At 40.4% G+C, this 27830-nt stretch overlaps 1 protein-coding gene across 2 annotated transcripts in view; it reads left to right on the top strand.

Annotated features, from left to right (window-relative positions):
- Positions 1-24605, top strand: part of LOC104364022 (amine oxidase [flavin-containing] B) — a 55669-nt gene extending 31064 nt beyond the window's left edge. For both annotated transcript variants that reach the window (XM_042788920.1, XM_009970578.3), the window contains exons 4-16: positions 2436-2540; positions 3284-3375; positions 6260-6401; positions 7706-7855; positions 8504-8663; positions 10101-10197; positions 10966-11019; positions 15256-15313; positions 16274-16371; positions 17480-17591; positions 20363-20425; positions 20840-21000; positions 23991-24605. In XM_042788920.1, coding sequence (XP_042644854.1) covers positions 2436-2540; positions 3284-3375; positions 6260-6401; positions 7706-7855; positions 8504-8663; positions 10101-10197; positions 10966-11019; positions 15256-15313; positions 16274-16371; positions 17480-17591; positions 20363-20425; positions 20840-20995 — 1287 coding nt within the window. In that variant the 3' untranslated portion in view covers positions 20996-21000; positions 23991-24605. The remainder of the gene's footprint in view (positions 1-2435; positions 2541-3283; positions 3376-6259; positions 6402-7705; positions 7856-8503; positions 8664-10100; positions 10198-10965; positions 11020-15255; positions 15314-16273; positions 16372-17479; positions 17592-20362; positions 20426-20839; positions 21001-23990) is intronic.
- Positions 24606-27830: the final 3225 nt, after the last annotated feature.

Genomic DNA, 27830 nt, shown 5'->3' with positions numbered 1-27830 from the left:
AGTCTGAGTGCTTTTACTCTTCTTTCATAGCCCTCTGGCAGCAGAGTAAGAAGGTGTGCCCCAGTTCAAATTAATTTCATTTTACGAGATTCCATAACAGTACCCAAATGTCCATGTCGGGACCAAATGCTTCTGTTGAAACAAACTCATTGAGTTCATCTCCATCTACAGGGATGTATTTTCCTGATTCCAGTGAAACGTTGGAATGTCCTATGGTTGAGCACAAGAGCTGTAGAAATGTGCTTTTGTTCCATGCTAAATGAAAAAATACCAAACCCAACCCTGTATTTGCTGTAGTATCTGTGACCATTTACTGTAATGTCCATTCTTAAATTGGAAATGCTAGGTTTTCAACCTTGGTGACTCTGGCTTATGAAGTGACTGGAGATCTACTCTGGCTATGACAAAACTTCTGATTGAAAACTTTTTAAAATTTGATGTTTTGGCATTTTACAAATCATAATCTCTCCTGAAAAGCACTGCAAAATGAAATTGCTGTTTTGCAGCTACTTTGTCATATGTCCGTATACCCAAGAATTAGATCCTTTCCTCCCACACTTTGCTTTCTTCCTAACTTTCATTACCTTGGTGTTTCTGACAAGGATTCCATTAGAGTCCTGCATCCGTACAAAGACTAGGTGAAAAAACAGTCTTTTTTTTCACTTTCTCTAGCCTGTTAGGGATTTTTGTAAACTAATGTTCTCTTATTTTTCTCTTTAGGTTTGATTTTTGACTTTGCTGCTTTCTAAGTATCTCTCTCTTTGAATCATAAGTTCTCAAAGTTATTAGCATTTTTCAAGGCTATCTCATTTTTTTATTTCTGGACCAAGTTTTGAGACCTTCAGGAACCCCTTGTGCCCTTTTACTGTTTCTTTGGGTGCTTGCAAACACCTGCAAATTTTAATGATGTGCTTTCTATCCCTTCTTTCTCATTATTAATAAAGAGGCTAAATCAAATCGATCCTGACACTTCTTTATTTAAATGGTCTTTGGATACTTCTCCTTAACAAGACAGTAGTGTTGTTTTACCTGGTTCTAAATATTAAACCCTGATGCGGTATTTCTTCTGAAGCCAGTGTAAATATTTTTTTCAGTGACAGATTAGTGTGGCACTGCATCCAATTGCTATTAAAAGTTAGTACTTCTACCTGTTGACATTCATGCTGATGAAATGCCCACTTAAATACATAATTTAATATAAGTTTTGAAAAATCAGCTGTGGCATACAATATGTCCTTTACTGTTTATCTATTTTATGAAGTCCAGAATACATTGTGAAAAAATGAGTAACCACATAATGCTAATGATCATTTATTTGTGAATTTTTAAAGCTATTGTGCTGCCATCCATATAGTCAACCAGGGAAATCCCATGTAAATAAAATAGCTCTAGAAATTACCTGTCATCTTCCACTCTTAATTAAGCTAGAATTTCTGAATATCTAGTATAGTGGAGATAGAGATATATAAAATCCAACTATTAAATATATAATTAGGACATTTGTATTGACCACACTATCACTCTGGAATTTACGGCCAGAGGTGTTGGATTGGAAGAATGAATCATTATTAGTAAATGCTACATGTTCTGTAGGGCTGGGGATTTTTAGGTTAGCTGAAACCATTTTTTTCCAGGAGGTCTCTAAGCTATGATTTTAGTGTATAATAAAGCTCATCACAGATGCTTTTGTCCGATTTTGAAAGAAAAAAACCCCAAACAACAATAGATATAATTAACAGTTCAGTCTTTTCATGAACATTTAGGAGAAAAAAAAAGTAACATATGTTTATCTTTTTCAGTAACAAATAGCTAATGTTTCATCCCAGTTGAGCAGTGCCATTCCATTTCATTTTTTCAGTCTGATATTAGTGACTCTGCTGCAGGGTATTAGTTTTATTGCCCAGAAGTGCCCAGTATAAAGTTTTGAATCTACAGTGCAGTATCAGTTCTGCACACAAGTGACTTAATTCAACCATGTATCACGCTTAAGTTGCACAGGCAGAATAACAGTATCACAGAATGGTTGAGCTTGGATGGGGCCTGTAGAGGTCCTCTTGTTCAAGCCCCCCGCTCAAACAGGGCCACCTAGACCTGGTTGCCCAAGATCATGTCCAGGCGGCTTTTGGATACCTCCAAGGCTGGAGACCCCACAACCTCTCTGGGAACCTGTGCTGGTGCTCGGTCACCCTCACAGTGAAGAAGTATTTCCTGGTGTTCAGAAGGAACCTCCTATGTTTCAGTTTGTGCTCGTTGCCTCTTGTTCTGTGTGCACACGCAGATGTGATCAGTCAGAAGCTGTTACATATATTGATTAAATTTGTGCTTTTTTCCAGTGAACACTTAAACATTTGGTTCATCTTCCTGCACATAGAAGCCATGATTATAGTTGTACTTAGTTTTTATGATATTTTCGTGTTTTTCTTTTCATCTTGCAGGGTAAGTCTTACCCCTTTAAAGGTCCATTCCCTCCTATGTGGAATCCATTGGCCTACCTGGACTACAACAACCTATGGAGGACCATGGATGAAATGGGAAAGGAGGTATGGCATGAGGAATTGCAGCTGACTGTCTCAGCTCGGCTTTGTCCTCATGAGGGGCAGATTGAAGATGGGACTAGGATGCAGACAGGCAAAGCTGCTCTAGCTTGAAGAAACCTGGTGCTGGCAAGAGCAGCGTCACGGTGTGCATCTTGCTATGCGCTGATGGTCAGAGCACATGTACAAGTGGCATCCTGGCAAGCTCTTCTGAAAGGCCATGCTACTGAGGTTGTCTGCAGTCATACCTTTGCTTTTCTGGGTATATGAACATGAGGGTTTATGCATGTGATTTTTAGCACTTTGTCTGATGATTGGGTAAGTAATATTTTTTAGGAGGCTTGTAGACCTCAACTGTATGCCTTTCTCCACCCTCGAACTCAACTGTTTTAGTTTGTTGCCAGTAGTCTATGTTTTCCACTGACTGAACTACAAGACTTTAAGAAGAGATTACTGTTACATGCATAGATGAATGGGAGAGAGAGGGAATAACTCAGAGACATTCCCCAGCACTGTATTTTGTCTTTCTGGGCAAAGTTCTTAACTGTAAAATTATTCTCTGTTCTTCACACTAAAAAAAAAAAAAAATCTTAAAACAAGCAAACAAACAACAAAAACCTAAAAGCACTCTCTGTTAAGTTCACTGCCAGCAATTTGCAGGCTGAATTGTAAAGATGAGATTATTTGTGTTTGTTGTCTCTTACGCTGCTCACTCATTTGCTGATGAATGCTCTTTTATGTCTCCTTAGATTCCCAGTGAAGCCCCATGGAAAGCTCCACATGCAGAAGAATGGGACAAAATGACTATGCAAGATTTCATAGACAAAACCTGTTGGACAAAGTAAGAAACTCTTTGATATGAAATATAATAGCTTATATTTATATACCTTAGAGCTCCAAGTAAGTGTTACTGCTTTGCAAACAGATATAACTACCACTAGAATACAGCTTTTTTAAAGAAACGGGGTGAGAAAATCTTATAATAATGGAACACGACACCTGTCAGCACACAGAGTATATTTTATTTCCATAACTTTTTAGACTAAAATAAAGATAAAAGGAAAATGCATTTGGTGAGGGTTACTTCTGAAGAGATGTGTGGTACCTTCATCTGTTATGTGTGCTTTCTCTGTCTTTACTGTGTATTTAACCTTTAAGAGAAAAATACTCTGGCTGCAGCAGGCTTTTGAATCAAACTTTTGATGGAAAACCACACTTTTATTCTGTGCTGGACCAGCTGATTTTACCAAAGTGCTATAAAAATAACATTTGTCTTGAAATAGCAGTAAATCACTTTAATACCCATCATTCTATTGTTTAACTGCTGCACTATATACCACCCATGAAAACTGAAAATGCTTCCAGTTTTTATGTATACATCAAAGCAATTTTTCTTTACTTGCCATTTAACAACAGTTTGATTGGTTTTCTTTGCACTGAAGAAAAAAGAAAAACCACATTAATTCCACCTCACTGTAAAGCAGATTGATTTCTACAGAAACTTCTTCGGAATTGCTAAGCACCCAACACATGGCTGCCGTGAGCCTGCCTGAGCTTTGGAGCAGGAGCCTGCTAGCACCCACTCAAGCTGATACAGTCATCGGCCGGGGCATTTTTATGGCTTCAGCCAGTCTCTGGAGAGCAACGTGATCATTGTTAATGGACAGTAGGCTCTTGTCCAAAAACTTTTAATCTTCTGATTGCTTTGCTTTAAGGAGAGTGGCAATTGCAAAAAAAAGCATATGGAAAGCCTTTCTTGCTTCTGTCACTGTCCATACTCAGTAAAACCAAACAGAAATGTATGCTGGCGGTTCTGCTGGCCATCTGAACCTCTGATTCAGTGAGGAACTATCCAAGTTAACAAAATGCTATGCATCGGTAGTCATTCAATATCCAATGGCTCACGTGACTATAGTCATACGTTTTCAAACCCTGATGGAATAAGACTTGGCATTTTACCTGAATATTGGCATAAATTTCAGCCTCCCTTAATTCCAGAATGCTTTTCAGATTTTATATGTGCATCTCAGCTTGATTTGCCCAATTTGTCCAAGATTCAGGTAATATGCCATAGAAACTTCCCACCCTGGAAGGTAATGATCTAGAAGGGTAATGTTCTACTATTTCCTTGCATCTAACAGACTGTACAGATTTGCTTTTGGCTAGAGTTGCATGCTGGAAATACCCTGACTGCTCTTGGTTGAAATAATACTGCCATTTCTAGGTAAAAACCATGAGAAACTGGGAAACTGAAATGCTAAAAAGCAATGGGAGAAGGCAGCAGAAATTGGGAGAATTTAACCACCATCTAATAGCTTCTTCTTATGAAATATTAATAAACATATATAGTAGTTCTCCCACTAGACAAAATATTTTTCAGAGTTGGTAAAATTTTACAGTATGTATTTATACAGACAAAAATTGATAAATATTTTCTGTATTTTTTTTGGTTGTCAAGAATGAAGCTGGAATACATCCATATTTCAGAAAATGGATCAGCTTTTTACTTCAGCAGGAGTTTGCATTTTTAGAAAGCACAGAAGATTACTTTTTTCTTTGTAGTTCTACAGCTGTTTGAAATAGTATGTTTGAGTTATGCTTTTCACTTTTTTTGGGGGGGAGGGGAAGTTTGAAGACTGAAAAAAAGAAGCTACTAAAAGTGGATTCTGTACTAGCTTTTGAAGTTATTCATTGCCTAATGACTGGCATATGAAATACCTATAGAATCTCAGTCCCTGCCAACCACAATGCAGTTAAGCCGAGCATCTCCTGGTCCTGTCCATGTCCCTTTAAACTCCTCCTCAGAGTGAGGGCAGAGGAAGTATTTACTTCTAACAGGAGGAATGTTTCCCTGAGCCTTATTTAACTTTGTTTTAGTGGACCCTGAAATCTTGTACAGGTTTATACAGTAATTTGCAACAGAGCTGTTATAAAAGCGCCAACTGGAGGACATAAAGCAGCATTCCTTTTCCAGACACAGGCTACTTTTCCACTTCTGTGTTCATCACTACTGACTAGCATACCACTGTTTAAAATACTGAGTTGAGCAACTAAAAATAACGTTTCCCTTTCCTTGCCAGACTTTTGCATGAATTTGTATGTGCTGTCTCTTCACTTATGGCTTCCTACTTACATTTCTTTCCTTATTGTGTTCCAGCATCACCTTTCCTGAGCACAGCAGAGGAGCGGGCAGTGAGGGGATGCTCACTAATGCAGAGAGTCCAGATGATTAGCTTAGATAAGATCCCTAACTTTTTTATGACAAGTGTTGTTGAATAATCTCTACACTGTGTGTAGAGACAGGCATTCAGCAGGTGCAAACAGATCTGCAGGTCTTGTATGTAACCCAGCAATCATGGGAGGATATGGTGGTTTTGAAGTCCAGTGAAGTCAGGAGGGCTTGCTTCCTTTAATTCTGAGTCTAGGATGAAAAACTAACTTTGCATTAGTAGCATAAAGTGGTGTAAGCTTTCATGGGCTGTTGTGTCTCCTGGAGCTCTAATTTGACTGGAACACAGCAGTGCTTGATTAACAGTTTTTTGCGGAGTTACTTGGAAAATATTATGTAAAAGGAATTGATAGTTCCCTGCTTCAACTGAAATTAAGGAATCCTTTGCCCACAGTGAAATATGAGGTTGCCAAAGACAGTCTGTCCCCTACTAAAGAACAATCTTGTTACCCTTCTTCAGTTTTTAAATTAACTCACTTTCTTCTCTTTGTTGCAGTGCTGCCAAAAGTTTTGCAACTCTGTTTGTGAATGTGGATGTCACTTCTGAACCCCATGAGGTCTCTGCCCTTTGGTTTTTGTGGTACGTGAAGCAGTGTGGAGGGACAACAAGGATATTCTCAACGACCAATGGAGGACAGGTATTGTCAGTCATCACCTTCTGCAGCTTGTGACAGGCCCTGTTTTCTTCATCCTTCTGCTTGTTTATTTTAGTTCAGAGGGCCAACTGATACATCCATGATTTTAAGCCAGTAGCACATTGATAACTAGTTCTATTCATTTACTTGTTAGTCTGGATCTTGCAAAACTAGTGTTGAAGGCTGTTCCTGTGCTGAAGGCATTGGCCCAGGGATCAGTAGATTTGTATCTGTTCCTGACTCTGGCTTCCTTTTGGGCTCTGGTTAGAACATGTACTTTGCTTATCCACATTAAAAAAATAAAGTTTTACTTATGCTTATTTCTGTTGTGAGGCTGAAGCAAGCCTTACAACTTCAGAAGCACATAATGGAGATGACAGTGCTAGCTGCACAAGTGTGTAGAGTGCTCCAAACTCATACTGAAAATGTAGCCCAGAGCTGAGTACCTAAGGATGAAAGCTTCCAAGGATTTAAACTGTTAGGATTTTAAAACCAGTCTGAAGAAAACAAACACCTCTTCTTAAATGTGATGATGCTCTGAAATGTTTGAAATCTGGTACATTAGTGCAGCGTCTGCGTTTCAAGAAAGTAAAGACTCTGTTAATGGTCTTCTACTTGAGAAATGCAAATTTTACTAATTGTATTAGAAATAATTATTTTTTTAGAAATGCATATTATTTAATTGTAAATAAAAAACTAAAAATACAAATAAATGTTAAATGCATAAATGTGCATAGATAAGCAGTTATTGTAGATAATTTAACTGTAAATAAATTGAATAAAATATTATTTGAATTCTGTATTATGTTAGAGATTATTTGAGTTTAAGTTAGGTTAGATTATATACTGCAGGAGACATTTTTGGCGTGAACTATGTGACTTCTTACACCTTGTTATTTATTATTATGAGGATCAGGGTTCCTACTTCTGGTGCATGGACCTCTGCAGGGTGAGAACTCAGAGAAAATTATAAAATTTTAAGCGCTTTTCAGAAGTCTTGCTGATTCACACAGGTCTGGGGAAGCCATTTGGAGACCACATGAGAAGGAATTTTCTGATGAGGTTACTGATACTTCTAGTTTTGGCTGGTGGTCAAATACGGGAAGTATTTGAGGAGCTCATTGAAAGAGAAAGTAATGTGGATACATTTTCCAGGCAAGACTGCCAAACTTCCCAACAATGTTTTGATAACACCAGAAGAATGTAGTTTGTTTTGAATGTCAAACAAAATGTTTGTCACGATACTCACTTCATCAGCACTGCTCTGCTGACTCTGCTTTGCTGAGTTATTGTTTTCTGTGTTTCAGGAGAGGAAGTTTGTTGGGGGCTCTGGCCAGATCAGTGAGAAAATAATGGAGCGCCTGGGAGGCCGGGTAAAGCTGAGGAAGCCAGTCATCCGCATCGACCAGTCGGGTGAAAGTGTCATAGTGGAAACCTTAGATCATGAATTATATGAGGTAATGAAACCCATAACATTTAAGCAACCATTTGTGCTGGGTTGGCTAGAAGAAGGATAGATTTTCCTTTTTGACTTCTCCAGAATGCTGTACAAAAACATAGCAGAGATTTAAGTGACTGTGACAGACAGTCACACTTTCTGATTGTTCTGAAGGAATAGCAATGATAGAGCTTTAAAATGATGCCTGGAAAGCGAAGTCTATATTCAAACTTCCTTTGCAAGCATCTCTTCTTTGTGTTCAGTTGCTTTGTGAATTAAAGGATAGTTGTAAGGTGGATGCAAAAATGTAGCTTAGTAATAAAATTTCTGTGAAAAACATTGCAGACTTTGCTTCCAAGTTGTAACAGAGGAGTCCAGATGGAAGGGAGACCAATGGACTCTTACAATACAGCGGGTTTTTTTAAGCGCTGGGGAAAGAGCAGCTGTCCATCATTTGAGCAGATGGCTGTTTATATAATGCTTGTTTGTTGTTTAACAAGCAGGATTTTGTGAGGGTTTAGTTTTGCAATTGTTATACTGAGTGCCAAAATTGCTTCAGAAGATATACCCTGCAGCCTCCCCAGATGTCTGCCAAGATCATTAGAGCAATATACTTCAGATGGAGTAGTGGGGAATGTATTTGGCTTATGTATAATTTCTTTTCCAGGGCAAATATGTGATCAGTGCCATTCCCCCAGCTCTTGTTTTGAAGATTCATTTCAACCCACCTTTGCCCCCAATGAGAAACCAGCTCATCAACCGTATCCCCATGGGCTCAGTCATCAAGTGCATTGTGTACTATACAGAAACTTTCTGGAGAAAGAAAGGTATTAGGTTTTAATTGAAAAGAATAATAGTGATAGAGTGAGGGAAGAGGGTACATGGTAACGGTGTAGTCTCTGTGTTTAGAAGATGCTGGACCTTAGAAGGAGAATTCATACACTTCTATGTCATTTTTGCCTTCCCCTACTTGAGAAACTTGAGAGATTGGTTGGGAAGAGAGGGTGGACAGGGGAATAAAAAGCATGAGGTAGACATGAAGAGAGAACTCATGCCTGTTTATTATTGCCTTGGTTGTTCTTTGTTGTCCTCTCCTTTTCCTTCAGTGGCACCTGGGGATGAGATGAGTCTCTCCTACTTGTACAGTAGTGTAAAGGTACAAGTGATGTGTGATGGAAAGAGGTTTTATCCCATCAATTATCAGCCTGCAAAAATTCTGCCTTCTGGATGCACTGGACGAGATTAATTGAATGTGTTTTCACATAGACATCCCCAGCTGAGCTAGTCATCCTGGTCTCCTTTACATGCTGAATACTTCCTTCGTGATTCCTCAGCTCTCTTTTAGAACTTCGCAAATCTAAGACAAACTGCAGCGTAATAGCACCCATTTCTTATCACTGTTTATAATAAGTCTACAGCTGCGTTTGTCTACAAATATCATCCGCTCTTCATCTTTGTGAATGATTTTAATAGTTCTGGATCCTGGCTATTAGGTTTGGGATGGACTGGCAACAGGTGATTCCCATTTCCTGATTGAACCCATAATTTGTGTACTGTGCTTTGCCAACACCATTGTTCTTCTTTAAGAACAATTTATTTTCTTCCAACCCTTCTTTTAAGAACAGTTGTGTTTTCAGAACAATGTATGAATATCTCCTTCTATGTCTGATGAATGTCATATGTGGAACTGTGGTAGAGGCACTTGAACACCTTCAGTATCTGGGAGCAACCTGTTTCTGTGCTAACCTTGCTAAGTGGGTTGCAGAATAATTTATTTTTTTATCATGAATTCAACAATAGGAGATTCCTTTATTGACTTTCTGTTTTAAAGATGCTTGAAAAGGGGTGTTAACTGTCAGCACATCTCAGATCTGAACTTTCTCCTCTAGAGAGGATCTAGCACTTCTCTGATTCAAGGCAACACTACACTACACTGCCTTTCAGATCAGCAAGGAAGCTGTGTGCTAACTTTTGTCACCTGATGGGAGTCACATCACTTGTGGGTTTTGTTTATTTTTTTTTTTCTTCTTTCCTTTGTTTTCATATCTCCCTGTATTAGAGTTATAGAATCAGGGAATGATAGAGATTGGGAGGGACCTCTGAATGTCATCTAGTCCCATGCCTTGCTCAAAGCAGAGTCAATTTAAATCAGGTTGTTCAGGGCTTTTTCCAGTCAAGTTCTGAGCATTTCACAGCTTCTTGGAAGCTCATTCCTGTGTTTGGGTACATGGATCCTACATTCTTTTCTGCCTTGTGCTTAACAGGATATTGTGGTACCATGATCATTGAAGATGAAGATGCTGCAATTGGTTTAACACTTGATGACACTAAGCCTGATGGCAGCTTTCCTGCCATAATAGGGTAAGAGAGAAAGAAAGTGTCTAGTTAGTGCCTTTTTATTTTGTCTTATAGGCAACAATTGAAATGGAAAACCTGCTACTTTTGGAGAGAAAGACTTTAAAAAAATGAAAGGGTTGAGTTTCTCAGTGTGTAAGGAATATGTTCTATGATTTTCTTCCTTTCAGAAAAGTTCTCTCTATGGTATAATTGCTAATTTTAAAAAAAATAAATTCTGTTTTTCTTCTTTTTCTCACTGTCATCTTTTGCCTTTTTGTGTGGCAAAGTACAAAATTGGAGAAGAGGAAGGGAAGGAGAAGAAAAAAGGTGGTGGTTACAGAAATGTAAAGTTTTCTCCAAATATTTTGCCTCCCCCAGATCTTCCAGTTCTTTAAATTAAAATTTATTTTCTAGAATTATATCTTGATTTGTTTTTTTTTTTTTATATATAAAAAAAAAAGAAAAACAGCCAGAGCGTATGATCAGTCTTAGAAAGGTTATTGAACTATAATTTCCAGTTCAATTTCAGGCTTCACCTCTTGTTGGTATATGCCCGCACTCACTGCTGTATGAAATTAAGGTTATTGGGAAGCAGCTCATACAAATACTACCCTGAATCTCAGAGTGGTTCCTTCCACAGTGAGTGCTGCAAGCAGCAGGCAGAGCATGTAGATAGAGACCCAAAATCTAATACTATGAATCACAGCATCCTATCATAAAGTATTGGCATTTTAAATAACACAGGAAATGTAGTAATATAATGGAAATAAATTGTTTATGGTCTTCCTACAGCTTCATTCTTGCTCGGAAGTGTAGAAGACTGACAGGCCTCACAAAAGAAGAAAGGTAACTACAAACACTGGAGATCTGCATGGAATCTGAGTCAAAATTGTGTTATAAATGACCAGAGAAGGAAAAATATGTCCTAATTGTAACCTCGTGACAGTAGGAAGACATGTCACTTTAAGGAAGAAGAGAGCTTACTGTTTTTTGGATGAAGGCCCCACAGAATTCCCACAAACTGGCAGCAGATGTGGCAGCTAGCCCTGCCCTTTGGAAACTCTCTGGTCCTGGTTTACGTTTTCCAGCAGGGCTGCTCTGCCTACATGACTCTAGCAAAAGAACTGCTCTAAGCTGCTGAATATGAAAGTTGTATGGACATTCTGCTGCCCTGAGTGGAAAGAGCCCAGGGCCAGCCTCATATCCCCTTTCCCTCCTGCCCCCAGATACCTGTCTGGCTTCCTGCAGCTGCACTGAGCTCTTTGAAGGCTTTTCAGAATGAACAGGTTTGGCCAATGTGCTTTTTTTTTTTTTTTTTTTTTTTTTTTTGTATAATCGCCCTGGAGGGTCCTTTCGGTGTCTTTAACTTAATGCAACCTTGAGGCCACTGTAGATGCCATGAATGAGACCTCAGCATTGTGAAGGAGTCAAAAAGCTGCCTCCAGCTCTCCACTCTCAGTTCTGAGGGAAAAAATGCCCTTCAGGCACAGATGAAGGTCTTTTTTACTGTCTTCTTGAAACAAATCTCTGCATATGGTAGTGCTCTTTGGTTTATTACTAAAACAGAATTTACAAAGTAATGAGTTTTTTCCATCACACTGATTCACAGTATCTGATCAAATTAAAGCTACAAGTAGAGAGTATGGATATGAGGAGAAAATACCTTTGTTTTTAAAGTATGCCACAAGGAATACTGTGTCCAAGTAAACATTGTTACAGTAATAGCTAATCTAACTAGAAAAGATGTAGTGATCTCAGATTAGCTTTGCAGGTAGTTTAGCGGTCTGTGGATAATGGGTCTAAATGGGGCTGCTAATGTCGCAGTCTTTTCAAATGACAGCCTAGTACCACAGAGCACTTTTAATTTTGGCTGGAGTGGACAGGGAAGTCTTTTCCTCAGGACTCAGGCTTTGAGATAGATCCCCAGCAGGTGACTGCCTATAAAAGTAGTGTAGATGTTCTGAAATCCAGTGTGCCCAGCATTTTAAACCATCATAAACAACAAATGGTGTCTTACACTGTGTGTCAATACACTAGACACAACTGAACATTCACAGTATTTGAGAACAGCTTCTCTTTCTGTGAAATGAAGGGCTGTCCTGGATGTTTGCAAGGCACCGTGAAGGAAAGGTTGCTTTCCCCTGGGCGTTAAAAGCAATAGCACAATTATCTGACTCTTCTGCTGCCTGTGGCCAACTTTTAAACAAACGGGTTTTGAACTCTTGTCTTTTGAGGAAGAAACCTTAGACTAGGAAGGACTGTGCTTTGATAAGGAATGGTTATGAAATATGCTTGGGTTGGCACCTGATTGACATCCCCTGGTGTGGGGGCACCTCTCTGGCTCCTGCAGTCCTGGCCACAGCCAGCCAAGGCAGGAACCCACTGGGCTCTCCTGCACATTAGCACAAGTCTCCTTCCAGTGGAAATCAGGGTCCAGGAAAAGACAGAGTGCAAACCCAGACCTTTTTCCCATGTACATTCAGGGGCAATTAGTTTGTATTGTTCAGATGTTAGATGGGGGCCATGGTGTTTTCAGGGAGGGGTCTCTCCTGAGGACAGGCTTCTTGTGGCACCCTACAGAGGATGCGTCTTGCAGAGGTGCTGTGCTTGCCTATCAACACAGGCTGGGTTCTCATTTTGTCACGTTGATGACAGGGTAAGGTTTTCAGTAATCCTTGGATACAAAGAGTAGGATGTAGGGTCCATGGCAGCTATCCTAAATCATGGCTGGGAATGGTGGTTGTGGGAGGGTATGGAAACTGTTTTACAGCCTAAGCCAGGCTGAAGAGAGTAAACCTTAATGCTGCCTTCCAGCTGGTCCTCCCAGGCCAGGTGCCAGTGGTTAAATTGTGGTTAAGTTTGCTACCTCTCACAGCTGTGCAGTAAAGGTGATGACATCACACACTGACGTGGAATAAGAGACCGGGGTAAAGAGCCGTCCGTCTGCGTGTGCACTTCTTCCACACTGCGCACAGTGTAACTCTCAACAGGACCCTACCTAGGTAGCTCCAGGCATAGCATTCCTCTTATTTAGTGCTAGTGGCAATTTCACAGCTGAGTCCAAAGACAAAAAATAAGGATTTTACTCACTGCATATAAGTTCCATGCTAACATTAACCATAAATCCATAAATAAGTATTTATATGAACTGTTCTAGGACAAAAATTGCAGATGTTGGAGTGACTAGCACATCTGCAAAGATTGATTTATTAGAGGTAATGTGCTCAGTAATAGAGTACCATTGGTGTGATTCAGTCTTTAGAAACTGCTTTTATGTGTTTTTTTTTCTGTCAAATAATACCTTATTACTGATGAATAATTCCTTCTAAGGTCTAAATTTCTTAACAGTCTGAAGATGCCCTTGACCTGAAGCTTAATAATTTCTTTTGCACAGCTATCTTAAACTAACTTGATATGTATTTGCAATGTAGTTAGCAAAGAGCAGTGAACTTGCACCTTATTGGAGCTCAGCAGTTGGCCATACCTGAGAATCCCTACCAGCCTTTGGTATGCCATTTCCAGGCTCCCTGGAGGGTCTACAAGTCACATGTGGAAAAAGGGCAGGGCACAGGCAGATCTAGAGGGATCCTTCTCATCCCTGTCGTGGTGCTGAGAGGAGCCAGAGGCAGGTGGGTCCTAGGGTAATAACTCTTCTGTGGAGCCCTGTGGTGTTACTGACCTGCCCTGAAAGCAGGAGCCAGTGGGCTTTTCTGAGAGGTGATGGGCAGACCTCAGCAGAAGCTTTGCTGGGTCATGCTGTTAAAATGGCTTTACTCTCTTCAGACACTGGGTAGGTACTGGTGGTCTGCAGGTCATGGCAGTCACCTCACTTAGGGAGAGACAGAGAGATGGAGGCTGTGATTCCTTTTGTTATGGTTGTTACTGGATTCATGTCACACCCTGACTGCAGAGGGATGTTCATATACAGATCCTGCAGCTCTCCAAGCCCCCCATGGCCAGTCACTGCTTCACTGTGCCTTTCTGCTTCTGGAGCAGGCTGACCCTTTTCCTCTCTCTGCCCTGGGGCACAAGGAAGGGGCTGAGGGGCTGCGTCTTCCCCCTCTCCTGCTCTTGAGCTTGGCACCCCCCAGTAGCACAGTAACCCCAGGCCCACGGCGCTTCCTAAACTGTAGCAGCCTTCACTTTCCTGCTCAAGCCCCATCCTGCACAGGAGGACACCTTCTTCAAGGCCCTTCAGATCTTCCTGGTTTGTTTGTTTTTTTTTTTTTTTTTTTCTCCTCATCCACTTTCTGTAGCATTCGTTGAGTTCAGCTGCTCCTGGGTATAGCTGGACTCCTGAATAGCTGGGTTGCTTCATACGGCAGTATAAATACAGTTTTCTCATATATCTGCAAGTTTAGCCCATACAGTTACAGAGCTGGTACTACTGTATTTCTCTGCCCAGCATGGCTTTCTGTGGAGCACAGCGTTTGCTTCCAGAAGTAAACATCTTTCCAGTGCTGTGTTTGCATGTTTGTTTTTAATAATTGTTAACTATTATTTCATCTTGATCTTCATGTGTTTGGAAATTGGTGCAGTGCGGCTAACAGTAAATAGTAAGATCGAAAAGCTTATAAGAACAAACTTAATTGCACTTGGGGTTTGATAGAGTATGAAGTATATTCATGGATTTATAGACTCATAAAGTAACACAGGAGGAACTTTTATAGATACAGAAATAAAGTACTGATTCCCTGAGAGCCTCAGGCTATCAATACCTGGATCTTTGTAGGAACAAACCATAAGTTAGACTATGTGCCAAGACAAAAAGGTGCAGTGCCTACTACTTGCTTTTCTGACAGCCTAGAGAACCTTTGGATAATATATGGATTTGGTCTGCTAGAGGTATCTTAAGGGAACATCTTGCATAACTGATGGTAAAACCAGCACTTATACAGCACAGGAGTTTGAGTGAATTATTTGTAGTGATCCAGAGGCTGACCAATTAGGATAGATTCTAAAAAGCTGGAACCTCAAGTTCCAGTAGATATTAATACCTGTTCTTTTGAAACTAGGACATATTAGAGGTGGTTTATTTTCTCTTTCCTCACACAGAAGTCTTCTGTTGCTTTTCTCTTGCAGGAAGATGAGGCTTTGTGAGCTCTATGCAAAGGTTCTGGGATCAGAGGAAGCTTTACATGTAAGCACAAAACCTAAACCACTGCACCTCTTGTCAGACTTGGTGAGCTGGGGAAGAGCAGAATGAAACCAGAATGCAGCAGTGCTCTGGTACAGCACTGCATGGCATTTTGGAGAAAGTACCTGCTATGGGAGCACTTGCTGCCCTCTGTAGAGGAGTGGAAAGAACGTTATGGCAAGTCTCGGGTTGTGTTTGACAGTGAGGATGAGAATGAGCTTACGAAACAGTTAAAAGGCAGATATGTTCTTGTCCAGCTACATGGGTGCCATTCGCAGTGCTTGCCACCATACATCTCAGCTGTTTTCAGATGTGACAGACTTGCCTTTCCCTCACAGTCTGTGTTGAGAATAATGTTTCTTCTCTCTTGTTAGTTGATAAGGCTCACTACTAGATGTGTTGGGGATTTTTTGTCTTTCCCTGCCTTCTCTTCCCTGTAATGAAAAATAACTGATAGGATTTGTGTGATCTCACACTTAGTTTGTGTGATCAACGCTGCTTATCCTTTAAGGGAAATTAAATGCTGTAGACACCAATCCCAAGATTACATGATTTTAAACACAGTGGTACTGTACACAGAACCATGCAAGTGCCATACTTTGCATTTTTAACAGTATATATTTGTATCCAATGTACATATTACAAGTATTATACCTGTGTACACCTGAGGTTAATTTTTCTTTACATGGCTCAAAGCATAAATTTGCATTGAGAGATTAAGAGGATTATGTTCTACAGTGGCCAGATTAACTAGCTTTTTTAAACATAGCTAGCAGTGTCTAAAATTAAGGCTTATTGTGTTGGATCCATGTGGCATTAAGAGACTTGTTAAATATGCTCATCTTGTCAGACATTGACATGCAACAAATCATAAGCTATTCTTCTCTGCTCTCTCCTCAGTTCTTTTATTAGCTTCCCTGGGACTTTGTCCTTTCCTTGAGTGAATTAATCTCTGTTTTACAGCCAGTGCATTATGAAGAGAAGAACTGGTGTGAAGAACAGTATTCTGGGGGCTGCTACACAGCCTACTTCCCACCAGGCATAATGACTCAGTATGGAAGGTACAGTGTCTATTTATAGTGGGCTTCGGAGTAGTAAGATAAAACCACATTAATAAATATCCTCAGAAAGGGTCATAAATCCTCTGTCACTGTTCGCTTTATACCTTTAAGATCACGGGGGAATATTTTAAACAGATATTATAACCTTCCACTTGTCTCAGTTGGGCTTTATGATGGATGAGTACAGTATCATTAGGGGGTTTTATTCACTTTTGTTATTTGGTAAATACAGCCGAGAAGGTTCTTGAAAGGGAGTTGGGAAGCTTTCACAATCTATTTACAAAACTGGCTTTGGGTATTTGAGATCAGTGTTACCATTTCCGGCACATTGTTAGCTGGTATTTCATAAATACTGGTAGAGTTAATTCTTGCCAACACTGACAATAATGAGTGATTTCTTTGGACTGCTTCTTTTCTTTTAGCAGTCAAGGCTTAATATAGTAATCCGTGTGCCGTTGTATACAGTCCTGTCCGACAAAATTTTGGCTTGAAAATAAGATTTACCAAAAAGAAAAAGGTTTACTGGTCAGTCTGGTGAGTGGATTCAGATAGATAGTTTTTAATGTGGTGGCACAGCCCTACTTTGAAGTATAAGTTTTCACAATCTAAAAAAACCACAGAGGAATAAAGCAGTTGTAATGAAGGGCATATGGAGGCCTTAGTATTTAAAGCAATTTTAATGATGATTGCTGCAAATTCTGGCAAATAGAGTTTTAAAAAAAAATCCTTTTTTATTTTTTTTTTTTTCATTTTCTTGTTACTTTAGATATCATGGGGATGTACTTCAGAATGCTATACTGTGCCAGTAATGCCTAGCATTGGTATTTATGATACTAGCTAAAATAGTGAGATAGAATAAATCTCATCTCAAGCTTAATTGCCCTTTGCACCTACAAGCATTTTAAATGTTTAGAAAATATGAACACTGCTGTGTTTACTCTAAAAGATGAGATGCAATACAGACTGCCCCTCCAGCTCAACTCACCCAAAGTTTACTATCTTCCAGTGCTCGCTGTCATTTAAAACACTTCTATTCTGATTTTAACCCAAGGGTTTCAGTTACCTTTCCTGATATGGCTGATGTGACTTACTCCTTGTCCCCCTCCAGGATTATTCGGCAGCCCATTGGCAGGATCTATTTTGCTGGTACAGAGACAGCCACAGAGTGGAGTGGATACATGGAGGGGGCTGTGCAGGCTGGAGAAAGAGCAGCCAGAGAGGTACAGATGCAAGCCCAAAAAAGGGGGTGCTGTCAAATATGCTATGGAAAACGGAAGAGCCTCTGGTTGGAGGTGAAATGGGAACCGAGTGTTGACTGCTTCAGGCATTCTGAAATCTTGATGCAAATCCCTGCAAAGGGGATAGACTTCAAAAAGGATGACAGTTTTGCACTTAGATTTGGAATGCTTATGAAGGGCTCTGGCTATTTCATCAAACACTTCTCTGTTTCCAGTAATTAAATTCTTTCTTCTTTAACAGTGTTGTGGTTTGGGCCTGGTTGGCAGCCAACCACCACGCAGCAGCTCTCTCTCCCTTCTCTTCTTGCAATAAGAAGGGACAGAGATCCAGGCTTGGGGTTCAAGATAGGACTGGGATGGGGAAAAAAAAATCCCCCTTTATGGTCACGAGCAAAAGGCAGACTCGTTAGGGGAAGAAAAAAAGAGCATACATTTATTACAGACACTAACAACAACACATAACAGAGTAGGACAGTGCGAAGCATTGCCACATCTTGAGAACACCTTCCCCCCACCCCTCCCTTCTTCCCAGGCTCAGTTCTGCTCCCGATATCTCTACCTCCTCCCCCAGTGGCGAAGGGGCAGGGAATGGGGGGTGCAGTCAGCGCTGCCATTTCCCTTATCTTCGGTGAGGGGAGTGTCTGGAACTTGTTCCTCCTGCTCCATCGTGGTCCCCCTCTCACAGGAGACAGTCCTCCACAAACTTTCTCCGACATGAATTCCTCCCACAGGCCGCAGCGTTCCCCACACTGCTCCGTCATGGGTCACTAACTTCCTCCGACTGGAATCCCTCCCACAGGCTGCAGCCCTTCCCGAGCTGCTCTGGCGTGGGAATCCCCCGTGTGCTGCAATCCTCCCAGCGCTGAATTACAGCAGTGGGGCTACCTTTTCCCATGAGACCCCGGCCTTCTTCGGGCACAGTCACCTTGGTCATCCATGAGAGGCCCCTCACAGGCCATAAATCAATGTCTGCTCCACCACAGATCTTCATGGATGGCGGGGGGGGGGGGGGGGGGGCGCCCTGCTGTCTCACCACAGGATACAGGGGGGTCTCTGCTCCTGCACACCTCCCCCCTCCTTTCCTCCTCCGTTCCTCCACTGACCTTGGTGTTCATGCAGCTGCCGCAACTCCTCCTCACCAGTCCCACTGCATGTCACCACGTCCCTTCTTAAATACATTATCGCAGAGGTGCAGCTGATGGGCTCAGTTTTCCAAACAGAGGTGGAGCTGACGTGGAGCTGGGGGAGCTTCGAGAAGCTTCTCACAGGGGGCCGCCCCTATAGCCCCCTCCCCTGCTACCAAAAAACTCCACCACTCACTCAACCCAGGACAAACAGAAATCCCAGATTCTCACCTAGTCATTTTTTCCCCCAAATTGGCACTTTGTTAGTCATCATACTGAGAGAACATGGCCATTAGCCTCACTAGGAACAGCTCAGTTCTGCAGCTCTGCACACCAAGCCAGTCCCTTCCTCAACTGTTTCCAACAATACCATTGACACAGTGATATACCATTGAGACAGCTTTAAATAAAGTCATTAAACAAGGACTTCAATATTTTGCTTCTGAGAGAATGTCAATTCCTCAAGTATTTTCAGGAATATTACAGTTTATGGAGCAGCAAAATAAATTTCATCTTTGTTTTATGGGGTGAAGGAAGCCTGTGGCTAAAATCTACAGTTGCAGAACAGAAATTGGCCTGGAAATTATCTGGAGAGTCTGTCTAGCCCATACCCCTTCCCCTAAAGACAGGGATCAACTGCCCTTAAACTGTCCCATTTGTGAAGGTTATACCTAACCTGTTCCTGAAAACCTCCAGAGGTAGTGCTTCATGACCACTGTAATGTAAGGACATTACAGCAGAACCTCCATAGGCTACAGAAGAGAAGTTGAGAAGTGAGCTTGACTCACTTTTTTTTCACAAAAAAAATTTTGATGTTTTTCTTTTCTCATTCACTTGTGAAAGGAAAATATGTTTAAAATCCAGTGAGAGGGTGTTTCTCACTCTCCTGTATTGAAAAGTTGATGGGGTCCATGAATCTTGTCTAGAATAAAAGCCCATCGTAAAGGATGGCAAATACTAAACCTACAAGTGTCTGGAATAGGAAAAACATTATTATCACTACCTCCATTTTATTTTACTGTAGAAGAAGTTAATATTGCTGTCTTTCATGACTATAATTTCAGATAATCTCTACTATCCTACTGATTTCTGGTATCTTTGATACTTTGAATGATTACTTTTCCATTGTGAAGGTTTTCTTTTCAGTCTTGCTTTTCTCTGGCTGAAAACGGTGGTCTGTCATCACCCACAGGATTCTGTTCCTCTTCCTACATCATGGTAAAATTTGCAAAATGAGCTACTCCTGACTATATAGCTTACGCATGCAGTAGCTGGTTTATGCACGCCTCACTTTGCCATGAGTATATACTTAACACTTAGTCATATTCATATTACCCTGTTCCCATGGGACTAGTCAAGTTCCAATATCTCTCATGGACTAACTAAGCATAGAGAGGTTTTTCTGTTACTGATTCTATTTTCCACTAGAATGAGTGTCTTATTAAACATCAGGCCTCCCCAGAAATGAGTTGTACAAAGGTCGAGTTTTCTTTCAAAATTTGCACACACAGCAATTTATGTGCTCAATTGTTGTCTTCATCATGCCATTTTAAAACGAAAATTGAAGCCAGCTCTTTTTCCCTTTCAAAGAATGAATAGTACTTACTAGAGAATGTTACTTATTTTCAGATACTGTTTGCTATGAGAAAAATCCCAGACAGTGAAATCTGGAAGCCAGAACCTGAATCAACTGTAAGTCTTTCTGTAAATCTAATGTAATTTTTTTTTTTTCTGTGGTTTTGCTGGTGAAGTAGAATTTTGTTGGCTGTTTTTATTTAAGTTCATTAAATCAAAGCCACAATAAGCTTTCCCTTCCTCATCAAAACTGCCCTTCCCTAACAGGAACGTGATAGAAACTCAGAGAGGGCACCCGTGTGACAACCCTGTAATGCGGAATTAGAAAGAACTGCACTTTTTAAGTGAGCTATGAATCCTTTCCATGTGTCTCTTATTCCCTTTAACTGAGAAGCAAATTTTGATAAACTGAACTTCTTGATAACATGAACTGCTTCAACTGAGTTCTGTGACTGCCACAAGAATCTCTTGCTTTACATGCTGCATCTCACAGTGGAGACGTTATGTTGATAATGGATGCTCTTCCTGCAGGATGTTCCAGCTTTGCCCATCACTACAACCTTCTGGGAGAGGAACTTGCCGTCTGTGCCAGGACTGCTAAAACTGATTGGATTTTCCACTTTCTTTACCTCTGTGGCTGCGGCTGGGTTATTTGCTTACAAAAAGGGACTTGTAGTTCGAAACTGAAAAAGGTGCCAATACAAAGCTTCATGCTTGAGCGGTTTGGGTTTTTTTTTTTTGATTTTTTTTTTGGCATGTACTTCCCTGTCTCCAAAATCAGATCAGGACTTGGGAAGAGGAGAAAACAGTAGAGAGAAGAGGCTGAAGGGGAGGGATGAAGGAAGGGGATCCGTATTGAAAAAGAACCCCTTGAATCCAGGCCTACTTCTAGCAGTAACTTTTTGGTTGTTGAATAGAAATAGATACCCCTGCCAAGCATTATCACCTTGAGGTTTTTATCCGGATTTCAGAAGAGAAGTGACAAATACCTCTATAAAGCCTGTTCTGATGAGATTTCCAGCTGTTTTTACACTTGTATCTGAACCAGACCCTGAACTCCCAAGTCTTCACAGGCATTTCTATCTCTAGTTGTAAATGAAGGATTTCTGCCTTCCTGTGTGGTAGACTGAGAAAATAAATCCATACCTTAAAGAATAATTAACTAGTTAATGAAAATTGCTGCTAAGGATCTTTTTAGTGTTTTCATTTCTCACCCAGGTGTCCAGAGCCCAGGCAGCACCTAAGGGACAGGTTGGGCTAAATTTATCCATCCAAACCATGCAAGGGTGACTCGAGGTTGTTGGGATTTCCAGTAGCATATTTGTCCTACAGTGAGTTAAAGGACAGTGTTGTTAGAGCCTTTGGCAATGTGGTTGAATTTCAGGCTCCCCAGCTGTGTTCAGATTGCCTGGAACGGCAGGGCTCGTGTGTGCCAGTCAAGTCCATCCCTGTGCAGGATCTGACCTCTGCCTAGAAAACCGGCAGGCTCCGGACTATTGCTGGTCTGTACAGCAGTATGGCAGATCAGGCTATTGGACCTGAGTGCGAATGGGGAACCTTGTGCTAATGCACAGACACAGCCTTTTGAACCTTTTTCACTCAGTCTTCGACATCTCTGTGCCTCCAAGGTCCTGTTTTAGCTCCCTAAATTGCTGCAAGATAGCAGGAGAGCAAATTAACCTCTGCCTGCCTCAGGAAGTTGTAAAGCCCTCCATAAAAAACTCATTTACTTACTTTTTCTTATTTCCTGCCTTTCTTTCATCCACTTAAATTTATACTTTGAACACCCTGAGGCTGTGTCATGCCTGGTAGGGCACAATGGGCTTGAAAATGTAGCGTTAGTATTAAAAAGAAACAACAACAAAACTAATTTAACTGCCCCTCCCCACACTTGCTTCATGCTGAACACAGTTTAGCTGATTCAGAGCTCCAGTCTTTCTGAACAACTGTATTGATGGGATTAGCACTTCCACTTCTGCCTGCTGTGCTGTGTTGTACTGACTGTGCACTCCTGGCAGCTGATCAAGGATTTAAATGGTAGAGAGATCAAAGAGAACCATGGATAGGATAGTCACAGGCAAGTGCTTCTGCCCTCTCTAGCTTGGTACCTTTCAAACAATGTAAAAAAAAAAAAAAAAAAAAAAGAAAAGAAAAAAGAAAAAAGGAAGAAGGAAAAAAAAAAAAAAAAAGAGAAACAAAACCCCCCAACCACCAGAACCTTAGGTGCCTACCTGTCAACACGATGGTACCTTGTTCTAGGTGTTTCTGTCGTTTTATGTCTGCACAACCCAAAACAGGAAGACACAGATATAACTGAGAACAGGATTTGGTGCACATGAAGTTTGAGATGTCTGCATTTTTTCTGAGCCGATTTGCTGTACATCTCCCTTCAAACAGTGCTGATTTATATGTAAAAAATTACATTGCAGTAAAAAGCCATGGAGGGAAGTATAATAATATATTCATCAGACGGTAGAGGAACTGTATCACCAGTTTCAGGCAGACTTTTTGGGCTAGCATCTGATCCTGCTTGTGCAGAGTAGTACTTCATTGTCCATATAGTCCCATGGAAATCCACTGAACTACTTATAAAGCTGTAATATTTGTGAGCAGTGTATCAGTTTCTGGCCCTTAGGTTTCATTCTTTTTAACTTGATGTGCTAGTTAAAAATCTTGTAGCGGCAGCCTGGATTTTATCACAAATGAATATCCTCATAACAGCCTTTTAAAATGCATAGGGGAACTTTTCAGATATAAAGATCTTTAAGTCAGAAGAACAGTGCGGCAGTGTACATATGGCCTTTCTCATTGTATCACACAGAGCACTAATTGGCTGGGACATTTGCCTACAACAGAGCATTTCTACGTGGCTTGCTTTCTGTGATTTATTTACTGAATAAATTAGGAACCAAAAGCTGAATGGGAACTGTGTAAATTCAGAGCTTTTGCAACTCAGACAATTCTCAGGCCAGAAATAAAGACGGGAACCTAAATTTGGGAAGACATTTTTAAAGTCTTGACTTAATATTTGTAAGTTCTAGATGGTGAATACATGCTTAATATATAAAGACCTGATGCATTTGTGGATGATTTCTCTGCCAAAACTGTTCGGATTTCAAGTCGTGGTTCTGCCCTAGAAATACTCTGCAGGTCTCTAAAGGGTAACAGATCTATGAGACTAATGAGGATAAATTAGTTTTATTCATGTCCAAAATGTATCTCTCTTCTTTGTTCCTGAATCTATTAGACGTTTTTCCCCATCTAACGAGAAAATGTGTGGCAGAAAATCTAAGGAAAACCAGAAGCTAGGTATAGTTAGAACTGAACAGAATCATAACCAAAGCTTTTAATGAGATTGGTCAATTTAAAAAATAAAACAAAACAAATCCAAAACCAGTGTATATAGTTATAAATATTTCTTATTCTTAGTTTCAAAGTGAAACAAAAATGGAAAAAAAAAAACCAACCCAAAAAACCACAAAGCATTTCTCATGTTATTCTGCCACAACTAAAAGCAGATGTGACTTTCAATCTCAGATTAAATTTGGATCCCCTGAGATTTCTCACCAAATTGATGGTGCCAGGAGGTCTGAATTGCAGCATCTGTATAAGCACTCAAAAGTTGCTGTCTTCTTCCTTCCAGACTGCCAATGCATTAGGAATGCTCTCTTTGTCTTTACAGCCATGTCTTGCTACGATTATGCTATGGATTTTATCACCACTATGGGATTAAAGAGAAGGATTTGCTGCTGTTTTCTTGATATCTTCCACGTAAAAGGAATATGTGGAACTTTGTGTATGTGGATGCCAGTGTGATAAGAAAATTGACAAATGTTGGTGAAGAATCAAGTTGCCTCCCCATGGGTAGAAGGAACTGTTGGCACTGGCTAACATTTTTAAAATTCCTTCATGTTAACCCTTCAAAGAGAGGAATGAATTCTGGTTTATCAGGTAACCAGTTCTGCTATATTCTTAATTTATTAACATGTTTGGTGAGAAATCTGCTATCATGAAAGTTCCAACAGTTTACCAGCTTCGTAAAATATATTATAGGAACAACCGTGGAAATAATTGTATTTGTCTCTTATGAACTGATTTGTGTTATCATGCATATTTTGTAAGGCTCTTAAGAGTTTGCAAAAAAAAAAAAAAAGTTTACTTGCTTGTAAACTGTTCTGATAACAACTGTATATTGCAAAGGATGTTGGGTCATGGCATGAAAATCTGTGTTAACCAAAGTACTTGAAAGCTAATTGTATAAACTACTTGACAATAACAAGGAAGTGAGCAATCTGAAGTAGCCCCTTGTCTTTCCTTTAACTAGTAAATTTTTTTTCTCAGTGCACATCTTGATTCCAAATAGCACATCTGCTGTCAACACAACAAGGACATTAATCACAATTAAGTATATGTCTGAGCATTGTCCATCACTGGAAACCAAGGCCTGCAGGAGAAGCTAGGGACTTCTATTAAAATAATCTCCCCGTGTCCTCAGTGGGACTGTTGCTTCACTGAGGTAGACTTTACATAAGTGCAGAAATTTTAAGATTTTTTTTTTCTTTTTAAAACATGAAAGAAAAATATTTTTGAGAGGAAGGAATTGTATGTCCTCCAAAAGTACTTGGATGCAAAAGGGAGCCGGGATTAAATGACAACAGATCTGCCATTGCAGATCTCACTCTCAGACCTGCACAATCAGACAAGAAACAAACTCACTTAAATCACAGATTACAGATGCTCACAAATAAACCTGACCTGAGTTTAAATGGATTGCCATTCCCTCTCCCATCTCCACCACTTTAAGATCACCTTGATTTTACAATCTGTTCTTCAATAGAGACAAAAAAGAGATGGCCAAAGCAGTCTTGCTTTCAAAGTATCTCTCCAGTCAAATCGTTTAGGTGTTGTCATAGGCTGCGGCTTGTATTGTGTCTCCTGTGGTCATGTAGAGGTCAGTGTTCAGTGATGCCTGCCTCTGTGTTTTGGAAAAAAAGAGTGACTTCACTTTGCAGGAATATATATGCTGTGTGTGTGATGAATGTGTGCCTTTTATAACTGTAGCATTTTCTCAAGTGCCTCTGTGGTGACTGTCTCCCTTGGTTTCCTTCTTAAGTTCTCTTTTCAATACGCTCTGCAGATATTTTTATCTGACAGCTGTGAACTTTTTTTAACCTTAATTAGAATCAATAAATATTGTCATGTCACATTTACTGTTTGAGGCTTTTCTTTTGTGGAAGCCCCTTTTGACGTGGTTGTGATGGTGAGTATTACTTAGTAACACAAGATTTTTCATTTCATATGGAAGCCAGTGAGGTGTTTTCAGCTTTTCTCAGTAAAGAAAGCTCTGTAAAGAAGAAAGGAAGAAGGATAAGAAAACTCCAACAAACCACAAAACTCCCAACTCCCTGAAAAAAATAAACACCAAAACAATGAAACCACATTGGGTAATAATTCTTTCTAACATATAGATGGCCAACTGTCTTTTACACTTAAGAATTAGTTTTTATTGCTGTAGGTAGATTTGGAGTATCCCTATCATGAACATACCCCTTTCACAGTACCTTGCTTACCAGAATATGTATGGGCAGGACTTACAGCTGCTCATGAGTCAAGGGCAGGTGGCATAATGCTATAACTGAACATGGGAAAAAACAGACTTCATACTAAATACTCTGTGGTGTAAACATAAAAAACTTGGAAGAAAAGGAAAAATCACTGGCTTAATTTCATCCATCAGCTCAGTGTCAGTGCTAGAGAGATAATGTAATTGAAGAATAAATTTGGCCGTGGGGAGGGTCCTGTGTTTCACCAAAATGTAGTTTGTGACTACTGGAAAAAGCATAACCATCCATGTGAAAAACACGTCATGTGAAAAATGCACTGCTTTTTATATAGGCTTAACTTTCAGTATTACTTACAAGTTATAAAGGAGCACAAATACCATGAAAGCAAATATTTTCAACTAATCCTTTGCATGCTCTATAAAGCATCCATCCCTTAAGAAATGTATCAGAACCAGCAATGCATTTCACAGGCTCTCAAAGCAACTCACAAATGATTATGACTCTTAAACATTGCTGCCTTGGCTCAGATTTGAACTACCTCTTTAACGCTTTGTTCAGACATATCCTGTGGCATCCTAGAGGAGGTACTGAAATGGTATTTTTATTTATTTATTTATAAAGCTTTCAGTGTGCATGTCAAAGAGACTGTGTCAGCCAGGGGCCACTTAATTATTTCCAGCAGTCCAGTGTACAGAAAATTAATTTGGATGGATTAATACAGGAGAAATGCATTTGGCATAACATATGTAGAAGATAAATAGGATTTCGTGAGAAACCAATTAGATATCCCACTCATTGTTCAGGAGAGAACATGTTTGCAAATTATTTGGCTAAATCGTACAACACTAACTTCTAGTGTGAGAACTGAGGATCATTTTTTCCTCTCACCTTGTATAATTATACCAATCTACTCATCTGAAGCAAATCCCAAAGTGTTTGAGGGACTGACAAGTTTTGCCTTCTGGCTCAAGGCAGGATTAATTCCCATAGGGCCTGTAGAGTTGCCTCAGAAAAAAAGCATTCAAGAACGAAAGGCACAACTGGCCTCAGACTGTACAGAACCAAGGTACAGTTTGATACCTACTGGAAACAAGGGGAGGCTTTCTGTTTAATTTAGACCAACACATTAAGGCCCGAGTTTTTGCTACCCCGTCTGAGGTGCTTCCGCCAACAGAGCCGCTGAGGCACAGTTCTTGTCTGGCCGTCCTCCCTCCTCTGAATGGGGAGAGAAGGGCTCCTCACCCGGTGGTTCAGCCCATGCAGGACTTGAGGAGTCCTATGGACACATCCCCCTCTCTTGCTCTCCATGTAGGAGGATACCTACGTTAATGGAGTTTCTATCTTCAGTATCTCAGTGATGTGTTTCAAATACATGGGATTAAATCATATCTAATGCGCTTGTTTCACTTGGTCTGCAAAGACATGAATGACAAGGTTAGATGTTTTCAAAGAGCACATGATATTTACCTACCTAGAGAGCTATTCAGGAGCCAAAACACAGTTGCCTTGTGCCTTTCAGACACCTGAGGGCACCCTGTCCAGCCTCCAGCTGCTGCACTGAAAGGCGGCAGCTCTTCCAGAGGCCATGTGTCCTAAGCAGCCCTGCGCAGGTGGCACAGACATTCCTTGGATACTGAACTAAGCTTCTACCTCCCACCAACTGCCGATGGCAATTAGGTACTTGAATGCTTCCTTGGGGTACTTAGCTTTGGAGAAATGCAAACAAGGATGATGCAGGCCCTGTGAATCTAATATGATGCAAGTTAATAAATTGCATGTCAGTAGGTTGCTCCACATTTAATATGTTAATACATAGCTGTCCTTTGTGCAGGCATGTTATACAATGACTTTGTTGGTCAGTGGAAATAAAAACAAAGCATGATATTCTAGTCAGAATATTAACAGTGTTGGCTAGAAAAGCCTTCTGTTAGCAACCAAGTGCCAAGTTAAGCTGTAAA

The sequence above is a fragment of the Tyto alba genome, unplaced genomic scaffold (genome assembly GCF_018691265.1).
Source record: "Tyto alba isolate M040663 unplaced genomic scaffold, T.alba_DEE_v4.0 Super-Scaffold_14, whole genome shotgun sequence".
NCBI classification, from domain to species: Eukaryota; Metazoa; Chordata; class Aves; order Strigiformes; family Tytonidae; genus Tyto; species Tyto alba.
Note: the sequence above shows the minus strand (reverse complement) of the source record. Positions and strands in the feature narration are given on the sequence as shown.